This window comes from Erpetoichthys calabaricus, chromosome 17 (assembly GCF_900747795.2).
Source record: "Erpetoichthys calabaricus chromosome 17, fErpCal1.3, whole genome shotgun sequence".
Lineage (NCBI taxonomy): Eukaryota > Metazoa > Chordata > Cladistia > Polypteriformes > Polypteridae > Erpetoichthys > Erpetoichthys calabaricus.
The window spans coordinates 34781095-34794277 of record NC_041410.2 but is presented as its reverse complement, the minus strand read 5'-3'; the positions used below and the strand labels follow the sequence as shown (position 1 = coordinate 34794277).

Here is a 13183-nt window from a genome sequence, read left to right as displayed (position 1 = left end):
TCACCGATATTTATATACCATGTTATAAATCAATGCAGTCTTTAAGAATAGGACTTCAACATTTCTTCAAAAGTTAATGTTCCTGCAGCAAGCGTTTGCCTTTCACAGCCGCAGACTGATCTGCGCTGGTCGCTCATGAACATTGACTTTGTGTGATTCTTTGGCTGAATTGAAACCTGGAATAACATTTTTGTTTCTGTTCTTCTCCCATTTAAACAAGGCACTAGATAGCCAGACAGAAGTGAAACTCCCCGAAACAGTAAGCAACATCATGAATCGCTGGACTCTGCAGATGGGCTTTCCTGTTGTGACCATTGATACCAGAAATGGAAATATCTCTCAAGAACACTTTCTTCTCAATCGCTCATCCATTGTCAACAGGACATCTCCATACAAGTAAGCAAGATGAAATGGCAGAGTTGCAAGTCCCTCACTAGAAGCTTAGCCAGCCATTTTGGAGCCATGGGACACTCCTTCTGGTCTTTACTGTCTTTTAAAAGGAGGTTGATTAACTCAAATAGGACAATGCAAAAGTCCAAACGCTTTAGGAGGAGATTAATTAACTCAAATATATTGAGGGATGGGGTGGCACGGTGGCACAGTGGGTAGTGCTGCTGCCTCGCAGTTGGGAGACCTGGGGACCTGGGTTCGCTTCCCGGGTCCTCCCTGCGTGGAGTTTGCATGTTCTCCCCGTGTCTGTGTGGGTTTCCTCCGGGCGCTCTGGTTTCCTCCCACAGTCCAAAGACATGCTGGTTAGGTGGATTGGCAATTCTAAATTGGCCCTAGTGTGTGCTTGGTGTGTGGGTGTGTTTGTGTGTGTCCTGTGGTGGGTTGGCACCCTGTCCGGGATTGGTTCCTGCCTTGTGCCCTGTGTTGGCTGGGATTGGCTCCAGCAGACCCCCGTGACCCTGTGTTTGGATTCAGCGGGTTGGAAAATGGATGGATATTGAGGGATTTAGTTTATTTAAGGAAAAAGGCAGTGTTTAACATCTGTAGATTTATCTGTTCCAGATAAATAAGTGCTTAGAACTGTACATCCTCCTCATCAGGCAGAATAATACTGGTGCCAGATACTTGGGCACTTGATTGCTTAGGGTCCAGTTTTCTTCCTTTTTGTCCACTTCCTGTCATCTGGATCAATAGTTATGTTGAGTTGCTATCTTTATGTCTCTATGCATTTGTCCACCATGTGTGCACCAGCATTTTATCCAATGTAGGCAGGCTTGATTCTAACTTGTGGTGACTCCACTGAGCATGAAGTAGGCAAAAATATTTAAGAGATCAATACTGTTTATATGATTTAAAATGTCACTAATAATCAATAGCATGCTTTTCTGTAGATCTGAATTTTCAAATTGTATGTTGAAACAGAACCTGACTTTTTTTTTATTCTTTCTAGCTACGTCTGGTTTGTGCCCATCACTTGGTTGAAACCAGGAGAGAACGAGAAGACTTACTGGATGCTTGATAAGTCAGGTACACTTGGCAGTGCTTGATCATTATGAGGCCAACCTCAGATGGCACATGATTATAGCTGTTTATGATTATGAATGTGTTGCAATTAATCCATTAGGTACCCTCATCAAGATCAGTTTTGGATTTACTTTGATGTATTCAGCAAATACAAATTCGTGTACTTTACATAAAATGAAGGGAATATGAGCACTCAGTATACTGGGTATGATATGCAAAATACAGTACAGAAAAATAATCAATTATAGGCAAAATGTTCCAATGTCAGCCATCCCAATCTGAGGGGGCTCATGTGCCTTCTTTACGTGTATTGTATGTAGCAGTAGAGTGTTGTACCGTGTTATCCATAGATTGATACAACAACAACAACAACAACAACATTTATTTATATAGCACATTTTCATACAAAAAGTAGCTCAAAGTACTTTACATAATGAAGAAAAGAAAAATAACAGACAAAATACAAAATTAAAATAAGACAACATTAGTTAACATAGAAAAGGAGTAAGGTCCGATGGCCAGGGTGGACAGAAAAAACAAAAAAAAACTCCAGAAGGCTGGAGAAAAAAATAAAATCTGTAGGGGTTCCAGGCCATGAGACCGCCCAGTCCCCTCTGGGCATTCTACCTAACATAAATGAAATAGTCCTCTTTGTAGTTAGGGTTCTCACGGAGTCACTTGATGCTGATGGTCATACAGACTCCTGGCTTTTAATCCATCCATCATTGTTGGAACATCATGGTGCTTTGGGTAGATGGTGGTGGCGCAAGCCACCACCAACAGGACACCGGAAAAGTAAACAGAAGAGAGAGTAGGGGTTAGTACAGATTTTGAATGAATAGTTATTATAATGAATTGGATATACAGAGTATCAGGATTAAATTACAGTGAAGTTATGAGAAGGCCATGTTAAAACATTGTGTTTTCAGTAGTTTTTTAAAGTGCTCCACTGTATTAGCCTGGCGAATTCCTACTGGCAGGCTATTCCAGATTTTAGGTGCATAACAGCAGAAGGCCGCCTCACCACTTCTTTTAAGTTTTGCTCTTGGAATTCTAAGGAGACACTCAGTTGAGGATCTGAGGTTACGATTTGGAATATAAGGTGTCAGACATTCCGATATATAAGACGGGGCGAGATTATTTAAGGCTTTATAAACCATAAGCAGAATTTTAAAGTCAATTCTGAATGACACAAGTAACCAGTGTAGTGACATCAAAACTGGAGAGATGTGCTTGGATTTTCTTTTTCTGGTAAGGATTCTAGCAGCTGCATTCTGCACTAGTTGCAAACGATTGATGTCTTTTTTGGGTATTCCTGAGAGGAGTGCATTACAGTAATCTAGCCGACTGAAAACAAACGCATGAACTAATTTCTCTGCATCTTTCGATGATATAAGAGGTCTAACTTTTGCTATGTTTCTTAGGTGAAAAAATGCTGCCCTAGTGATCTGATTAATATGCGATTTAAAATTCAGATTACAATCAACGGTTACCCCTAAGCTTTTTACCTCCATTTTGACTTTTAATCCTAATGCATCCAGTTTATTTCTAATAGCCTCATTGTATCCATTATTACCAATCACTAAGATTTCGGTTTTCTCTTTATTTAATTTGAGAAAGTTACTATTCATCCATTCTGAGATACAGGTTAGACATTGTGTTAGCGAATCAAGAGATTCGGGGTCATCAGGTGCTATTGATAAATACAGCTGTGTGTCATCAGCATAGCTGTGGTAGCTCACGTTATGTCCCGAGATACAGGAGAAAGTAGGGTGAAATGGCACCATTTATTGGCTAACTAAATAGATTACAAATGCAAGCTTTCGAGGCAGCTAAGGCCTCTTCATCAGGCATGCAGAGGCCTGGAAGAGCACTGCTCCAGCACAATGATTCTGCAGAGGACTGAAATAAAAAGAATGTTCTCTAGATAGATTCATATCCCTTGTTTTGTCTTGGTAGAGTTCTATATTACTCTGCTTTCCCCTTTATTGTGTAGACTTACCACTGTTTATAACAGGGGTGGGCAAATTCATTCCTGGAGGGCCGCAGTGGCTGCAGGTTTTTGTTCCAATCCAGTTGCTTAATAAGAAGCACTTATTGCTCTAGAAACACTTCTGCTTCAATTTAGTTATCTCCCTCGTTAAGATTTTGAACGCTTATTGCTTTTTTAAGTCTTAAATAGCTGCATTCTTGGTTTTTAATTGCTCCTTATTAACAATAAAATGCAAATGACAAAAGAAACCTGCAGTTATCCAGTTTGCTTGTTACCCTTTACACCCATGTGTATTTATCGTGCACTATTTGGTTTAATTAAATACTTGGAAGGAAAGAGAAGAGAAGAAAGTGAAGGATTGAGAATTACCCATCTGTTTTACACTTCAAAGTATTTGGATGATATCCTTAGAATGGAAAATTAATCTAGGATATGAGAATGACTTGACAAAGCAGAGTTAAAGCACTAACAAGCCATGAAATGTAATTATTGGCAAGGATTGTTTTCTAATTAAGCAACTGGGTTGGAACAAAAACCCGCAGCCACTGCGGCCCTCCAGGAATGACTTTGCCCACCCCTGGTTTATAAGGTATTGTACTTTATCACTTCTCCCCACCTTCCCTTCTACATTTATAACCTCAGGCAATTAGGCAATTAAAAGACAAGCAAGAGTTAAGTTACACTTTAAATAATGCATTATTGATAATATTCATAAATGATAACAATATGCAAAGTACATTTGAATATTGGCAACCATACAACCTGATAAATGGTGATGTGTAGTTTCAGGCGGCACAGAGACTTGTTAGTTGCTAAAATGCTTCTAGTTAAGGCATAATGTTTGGTCATCTTTCTTCAGAACAGGCCACATGAAGAGCTGTGCTCTTCATTGTGTTGTCCCTTTCAGTTCATGGTGTGAGATAGTCTTTCATCAATTTGGTAAGAGAGAGAGAGAGAGCTGGGTAAAGCAAGCAAATTTTTAGGTTTTCTGTCCAACTCCTACAGCCAATAGGGTGTTGTAGTACTTAAAGGCTTCTGATACAAGCCAATTCCAAACAGCCATACTTCATACCGATGGGGCAGAGAACACCTTCACGTCTGCCCCCATGAAGCTTGCCAGTTAGGCAGCCTGGCTTTCCTCTGGGGGTTGATTGAGAGAGCCCTGCAGAGAAACATTTGCCAATCTTTTTGAGGCACTTCCCTCAACCCTGTTGTAAAAATGACAAAGGACTGGTTTTTAAAAGATGGGAAGGGGTCCTTAACCATCTAACCATTGCTGTTCCTATTAATGATAGACATTAGTGTTACAAGTTACCAATAAAGACATGCAAAATATTTATCAACTTATATGCAAAATTCCACACCACAACATCCCTGGTACCCGAAAGCTGGCTTTTACTCCAATCAGTACTGTACTATGCAACTTGTTTTATCATTGAATTTCCTATGGTGAACCAATTTTTCCCTTTTTATACTCTTTATTGTGTAGACCTTAATAAAATGTCTAAAATCCACTTTGTGATCAGGTATTTTAGCACCCCCACCCCCTTTCATTCTAAATTTACAACCTCAGGTAATTAGGCAGAATAAATAAATAGGCAGGAGCTAAGTTACGCATTGAATTATGTATTATTGATAAAATGCCCAAAAATAGTAACCCTTTGAGGGCAGATGTCGACTTTTGTCAAAAGGAGGGGTTGAAGGGGTTGATCAACTGTAAATGGTGACAGAACCCACCGTTATGCTTTAGCTGGTGTCCCTTTGCTGGAAGGAAAATTAGCTCCATTGGTTTGACCAAGATTCCCTGCGCTTGAGTGAGTGGCGAGTAGCAAACAACGGCAAAAATGGCATCAACATCTGGTGAGAGATCGAAGCAAATGTGTAAAGCAGAATACTCCAAGGACGACGTTTCGCATATTATCGCTCAGTTGTCCGATTTTGATACAAGTGATTGAAAACAAACGTGAGGCACCAGGGACCTGACTGGTCCCCAGCTGATTGCGGTGCTGAACAGGTTCATGTAGCTGATGCACCTACGGCAATGTTCGCCTTGGGGGAGTGCCACTTACAATGACAAGAGGTACAAACCAAATTGCAATGCACTGCGACTGTATATGGACGCTGCTGCCAATGCCCCTCTAACCGCCTCACGAAGACAGCGTGGCTGCTAGACTGCTGCATATTCCTCATGAACTGGCGACCACAACACGCAGCAACAGATGTTTTATGTTGATTTCTGCGTGAAACTATTGCTTTGTGTGGTTTTCAGAAAACTGTGTTTTATGGAAAAAAATGTCAGCCCTCAATATTGCAGCCCTGAATATTGGCAAACCATACCTTTAGAACCTAAGTAGCAGTGCTTCTTGTGTCCATCGGTGCCTTTCAGCTTATTTTCAGTCTAGCTTGCTTTGCTACCGCATGGTTTTTGAACAGAGTTTTGAAACAGGCCACATGCCTGTCTCAATATGGCTGCCGAGATAAAAGGTGATCTTTTCATGGCAAGATGAGAGGGAGAGCTAAAAGGCAAGGTGACCAACTTTATACCCTTCTTACCACAAATCACAAACCAATGGGGAGATGTTCTTCCTGACAAGGTACAAGTGAAAGCACCCCAGTACAACTCAGGCCCCGTTTGCTTTGCTTAGTCAGTTTATGGCCTTCTTGCAGTGGATGGCTTATAAGCTCATCCATCCATCCATTTTCCAACCCGCTGAATCTGGACACAGGATCACGGGGGCTTATAAGCTCATGTAAGTCCAAACTCAGTCACCCTTGCCGAACTGGACTGATACCTGCTCCATCTCCCTCAGCAGAAATTTCACATCCTGAGTCAGTCCTTACGACTTGGGGGTTGGATGAATAAACATCTCATCAACATTTTACAAATAAAGACATGCAAAATATTTATCAACCTACTGTATATGCTAGAAATCACTCCACCACACAACTGTATATTGATGTTATGAATGGACTTGCAATCACAACACTGATTTCTTCTGAAAGAGCCCTAGATCTGTTATTAACTGTTATATTTATTTCCAAAATAGAAATAGTGAACAGTTTTACTACATCTGGAAATGAATGGATCCTGGCAAACATCAATGTCACTGGCTACTACAGGGTTAACTATGACCCAGAGAACTGGCACAGACTTCAAACACAGCTGGAGAGCGACCATAATGTAAGTACTGGAATTAAGTAATATCAGTGCAAGATCAACTATTCATGCTGTATTAGTGTCCTCTATTTCTTCTTCTGTCTTTTCATAGAGTCTGCCCGGGCCATTTGAAATTGCTGCTTAAGTCAAGCCAGTGATAGGTTATATAAAAGTTAAAATGAAGATTGTTTGCTAATATCGCGTTCACTTTAATGATTCAAAGTTGATATTTTAACTACACTTTGGTTTGCACTTCTAGAGCATAGATGTCAAACTCCAGGCCACTTTTCCTAATCAGTGACCAGTTTTCACTGCTAATTAACTCCTTTTCCATTCATTTTAATAGCCCTGTTTTTAAGGATTCAGTCCTCTGAATTCATTCTTTTCATAAGTAAATGGTAGCCAAACAGAAATGAGACATGAAATGAGCTGACAGATGACCAGCTAAACTGGGACTTCAAACTCTAATCAGTTTCACTCCAACCAGTTTGTTAATGAGAATACAATTCTTGCTGTTAATTAAACCCGTTATTTAATTCCACAGCCTGTTGCTGCTCTCTTTCTACCACAGCAGACATTTCCAAAAATGTTTTGGTGAAAGGTTCAACTTTACTGAGATGTTCACCCTTCTTTTTTTCAGATATTGTGTGATGGGCACAGGTTAGCTGGTCATGTGGCAGCTTGTTTTGTGTCTCATTATTGTTTGGCTGCTAATTAAGGAAAAAGAAACAAAGGGGCCTGAGTCAAGTTAATTAAAATTAAGGCAAGGGTTAGAATGAAAACCTGCAGTCACTGCGGCCCTCTAGGACCGCAGTTTGACACCCCTGTTTCTAGAGTGTCCTTGACAGTAATGTTAATTATCATTTCTAATGAGCACTGCGTACAAGATACTTTCAAACTTTGGGAATCCTGGAGCTCTGAACTGCCATCTAATGGGGGTCAGTTAGGAGAATAGAACAGAACACTAAATTTATCACTAATCTTTTGTTGTGTTACGGGGATAAAAAAAGATTCAATACTACAAAAATCAGTAGTTTCCCAAATTGTTTTGCCTTTGTTTGCATGCCGTTTGAGTGCAAGTATCTCAGTAAGGGCTTTCCTTTTTATTGATTGAAAATTTTAACATTCATGCTGCCTTCTTTATAGCTCCACCATGCAAACATCACACACTGCACTCACACTCAACACATTGCCCAGCAATTCCGAGTATCCAATACCATGAAAATGTCAGTGACAAGGAGAGAGCAATAAAAAAAAATCAAAACAGCAGGATACAAAAATGAATAACACATCAGTATAAAAGTAAAACATGAGAATTAAATACTGTGGTGTTCTTGACCAAGATGTTCTTGTAAAAGAAAAAATAGGATTAAAAATTTAATGAAGCATTAAAAACAAAAGCAAAGATAGAGAAAAAATGATCAGCCATGCATACCCAGTACCAACATTTGTGTGCTTCATTGACGGTGGTGACCAACCCTTCCAAGTGAATCACTCAGACAAACAGGTAGCCCTCCATCCAGCATCCAGTGCATGCTTGTACTGCACTTCTGTACATTTCCGCCCACAGAGGATGCAGTGTACTTGGACACCTTGACAGTTTTTCTTCTTCTATACTGTGGTAGAAATGTAACATCTTATTAAAGAAAGAAACATCGTCTAACAGGACAAACCATTAATCAGGCAGGAGAAAAGCTGTTCATGGTATCTTTTAATTACTCCTCGGCAAAATGCCTTAGAGGGAGCATTCTTCAAAAGCAGTCTGTCACAGTGTGGTCAGAATGATCAGAGAAACAAAAGATAGAGGTTCATTTTATAAACTACTCAATTTACATAACAGTGTCAATCAATGCATACATTTTAATCTGGTTGGTTCATTGGTTTACACCCAAATGATATATATAATAGTAATTTATTTATATTCTGGTTCTTTTATACTATTTGAGATGAGCTACCACCCTTGAATTTTCTGTGCATATCACAACTGTCCATTCTCGTTTATAGGACATCTGCTGATTTCTTAGTCATCTCTTAGTCATCCTTCAGTTCATTTTGTATATTACATCAACCTTTCTTCTGGTATATTCTTTATTTACTTGACCATCTCAGTATTTTTCCTCAACCATTTCTTATATTTCAGTGTATATTTTGTTGCTCACTAGACCTTTATCTGGCTCCCTGGTGTGCCTGAACAGGTTTCTGACATTTATTAAGCCTTTATGCTATTCCTTTAAGATGAATGCTATGTTACCCTAAAATTATTCTTCCACAATACTTCCTAACACCTGATTGTAAAAAGGGCAGAGTTCTCTGCATTAAAAATGCAGTCTCATCATGGTCTTTGACACGAACAGCATCCCCTTCATTGAGGCTTTTGGTAAAGTGACACAAGCCTGTCATTGTTCTTCTGTTTCAATGTATTGCATAGTTTTACTTATTTAATAAATCTGATGATTTGGAGCTGATAATAAGGAATTTAATTGGAGACCAGAAGAATGCAGATTTGATTATCCTTTGAAGCAGAGCCTTTACTCTATTTCTGTAATTATACTTTTGTGTAAAAACTGAAGTTTAAAAAGTGATTAAAATGGTGCTCTTGCATTGTTTGTTTTATATTATGAGTATTTTAGTTTCATATTTTGTAAGCTTTCTGTAATGTATACTTAAGAGCTGGGCATGGAAACAGAGTCGGTTCTAGGCTCACAAGGCAATAAACATACGTATATACAGTAACTGCTGTCTCGTTGGTCTGAATGGTGTGGCCTGCAGTAAGGGTGGCCATCATTGTCAAAATCAACTAGTCAGCCAGCAGCAGCAGTGCTTCATAATTATACTCTTGGACTTGAGCCATTCTTTTTTCCTTTTCAGATCATTCCAGTTATAAACAGAGCCCAGATCATCGATGATGCATTTAATCTAGCAAGGTAAATGTGTTTAGATTAAAGGGAAGGGAGAAACAATGCACTTTTTCAAAATGAAATCAAATGCTGTTTATTTGGCCAGACAATTGTAGTAGGAAACAGATTTAATGTGATCTTAGGATTAATGGTAAGTGGTGTTGGTTTAGACCCCTCCCGTTAGTTGCATTGTGACCCACAGCGAGTTACTTCAGCTGCCTGTGCACCGGCTCTAACAGGCTGAGCATATGCATTACACAATGTTTTTCATACACTAATCAAACTTGTTGGCAGAACATTTCTGCTCCTCTGTGCAAATGTAACGCATCAATAATAAAACCATCAGTGCCCACTCCACGGAAGGTAAACAACGAGATTAACATCTTATCAACGTGGGAGACTGAAGATGGGTGTTCCTGTTCATCAACATTTTCAGAAAGCGATAAGATTCTAACATTTCTCATGTAAAAGAAACTAAATTTGCCTTCAATCAGTCGATTCATCCCAAGTTACGCATGCCAGACACCCACACCCACACTCAAACTCACACGTACACAGAAAGGTGTGACACTGGAATCTATTTTTACTATGTTCAAGGAAAAGTAAAGCATATAATCCCAGTGAAAACTGAAAGTTGATATTTCGACACCAGTATAACCCTTTCTATTGTTCTTTGCATAAAAATATACATAAATAAAGGCATTGTATCTCTGTAACGGTAAACCCTTCATCTTAGGAAGGTCCTATATGAATTAAAATGTGCATTCAGCTTTCTATGAAACCCTTTACTTGCTGCACTTCAGCCAGGATCAGGCAGTCTGGTTAGAATAAAAAAAAACAGCTGACTGGAGTCCAGTTTTATTTCTCAGTGGGTTACGTGACATGCTGTACTGTAAAAGGAGATTTTCTCACCTGAGAATGATGGGAGTGTAAAGCTCCAGGTGCCACAGTAGATCTGTGCTCCTCAGCTCCAACCCTGTGTAGTCTGCATTACTCCAATCATCAATGTATATTTTCTGTCTGGTTTAATTAAAAATACTTTCTACAGATTTACAGGATTGTAAGTAGTGAGAAGTTAAGCAAAATGACACCTTTTATTGGCTAAGAATAACAACAATAACATTTATTTCTATAGCACGTTTTCATGTAGCTCAAAATGCTTTACAAGATGAAGAAAAAAAAAGAAAAATATAAAAATAAGATTAGGTAATACTAAGTAACAAAAAATAAAGTAAGGCCCAATGGCCAGGGAGGACAGAAAAAAACAAAAAAAAAACTTCAGAGGGCTGGAGAAAAAAAAACAAAATCTGCAGGGGTTCCAAGGCCACAAGACCACCCAGCTCCCACAAGGCATTCAGCCAAATATAAATGATCTCAGTCAGTCCTCATGGTATTCAGAGTTCACATGGAAGAAGTAGATGATGATGGTGGAAATCTGGCCTTCAATTCATCAGTGTAGGGACCTCATGGTGCCCTGATCTGGTGGTGGGGGCACAGATCACCAGCACAGAAAAGTGGAAAAAGAACAGCAGAGAAAGTAGGTGTTAATATGGATTTTCGATAAAAACAATAATTAAATGCTTATACAGAATATCAGGGTTACACTAAAATGAAGCTATGAGAAAGCCATGTTAAAATAATGGGGTTTTAGCAGTTTTATAAAGTGCTCAACCATATTAGCCTGGAAAATTTCATTCGGTAAGCTATTCCAGATTTTAGATGCATAACAGCAGAAGGCCGCCTCACCACTGCTTTTAAGTTTAGCTCTTGGAATTATAAGTAGACACTCATTTGAAGATCTAAGGTTAAAGAAGAAGGGGCCTGAGTTGCCTCAAAAGCTTGTATATTGTAATCTTTCTAGTGTCATTTTGCTTAACCTTTCACTGCATCCATAATGGTTAACATGGTACAACACCCTAGTACTATTTTTATATAGCAATTTCTTGGGACAATATTACTCAGCCGTGATGATAGTAGGATAGTAGGTAAAGTCTTGTTAAGAGCCAACAGGAAAGGGAATCCTAGAAGTAATTCTTCACACAAAGCTTACAATTGCAAGGTGTTCAATGAACAATAAAACAAAAAAAAAATGAAGTAGGTATTTTAAAAATGTCGATAAACTATCCAGACAAGAAATGTGGACGTATTTTTTTTATTTAATCTTCATTCTTCTTTTGGCTGCTCCCATTAGGGGTTGCCATCGTCTCCTTCTATATCTTTCTGTCCTCTGCATCTTATTCTGTTACACCCATCACCTGCATGTCCTCGCTCACCACATCCATAAACCTCCTCTTAAGCCTTCCTCTTTTCCTCTTTCCTGGCAGCTCTATCCTTAGCATCCTTCTCCCAATATACCCAGAATCTCTCCTCTGCACATGTCCAAACCAACGCAATCTCACCTCTCTGACTTTGTCTCCCAACCGTCCAACTTGAGCTGACCCTCTAATGTACTAATTTCTAATCCTATCCATCCTCGTCACACCCAGTGCAGATCTTACATCTTTAACTCTGCTACCTCCAGCTCTGTCTCCTGCATTTTGGTCAGTGCCACCGTCTCCAGCCCATATAACATAGCTGGTCTCACTACCATCCTGTAGACCTTCCCTTTCACTCTTGCTGATGCCCGTCTGTCACAAATCACGCCTGTCACTCTTCTCCTCCCATTCCACCCTGCCTGCACTCTCTTTTTCACCTCTCTTCCACAATCCCTATTACTCTGTCACAGGGGATGCACAAACCAGTGTGTTTCTTTGTGCCTGTCCCAAGCCTGGATAAATGGGGAGGGTTACGTCAGGAAGGGCATCTCGTGTAAAAATTTTGCCAAATCAATATGTGGACAACAATACAATTTTTTTTATTTAATACGTTTAGTTAATCCCTCCTGGGTTCGATTCCCGGGTCCTCCCTGCGTGGAGTTTGCATGTTCTCCCCGTGTCTGCGTGGGTTTCCTCCGGGCGCTCCGGTTTCCTCCCACATTCCAAAGACATGCAGGTTAGGTGGATTGGCGATTCTAAATTGGCCCTAGTGTGTGCTTGGTGTGTGGGTGTGTTTGTGTGTGTCCTGCGGTGGGTTGGCACCCTGCCCAGGATTGTTTCCTGCCTTGTGCCCTGTGTTGGCTGGGATTGGCTCCAGCAGACCCCCGTGACCCTGTGTTCGGATTCAGCGGGTTGGAAAATGGATGGATGGATAGTTAATCCCTGAGGGGAAATTGTCTTTATGCTTGATCTTTAGGGGTCAGAGCACAGGGTCAGCCATGGTTCAGTACCCCTAGAGCAACTTTCAAGTTAAAGACCTTGATCAAGGGGACCAACAGAGTAGGACTCCTTCTGGCAGTAATGGGACCAGCGCAGATCCTTAGCCACAGAGCCACCACTCTTCCCACATGAATGGTCCCCTTTCAGACACAATGAATGGTTTGCCATACTTGTTATTTTCTTTACATACATATACAGTAGTAGTGTAAACATCCCTATAGACAGGGATGCATTTATACCAAGATACCTTGAAGGTTGAATGAGAGAAATAGAAGGGGAGCCCAAAGTGTGCTTGCTTTTTTAAAAGTTCACATAACTCAGCCCTTGTTCTCTCATGATAGATGTTATGCTTTAATTTTGTTGTCTGCTTTCTTTTAGTGTAGTCCATTTGACGTTTCCTTTTTGTTTA

General features: G+C 39.9%; 1 protein-coding gene across 1 annotated transcript in view; it reads left to right on the top strand.

Annotated features, from left to right (window-relative positions):
- LOC114667353 (aminopeptidase N-like) overlaps positions 1-13183 on the top strand; it is a 49921-nt gene that overhangs the window by 25663 nt on the left and 11075 nt on the right. The window contains exons 10-13 of the mRNA XM_028822622.2: positions 221-396; positions 1400-1476; positions 6514-6647; positions 9492-9547. Coding sequence (XP_028678455.1) covers positions 221-396; positions 1400-1476; positions 6514-6647; positions 9492-9547 — 443 coding nt within the window. The remainder of the gene's footprint in view (positions 1-220; positions 397-1399; positions 1477-6513; positions 6648-9491; positions 9548-13183) is intronic.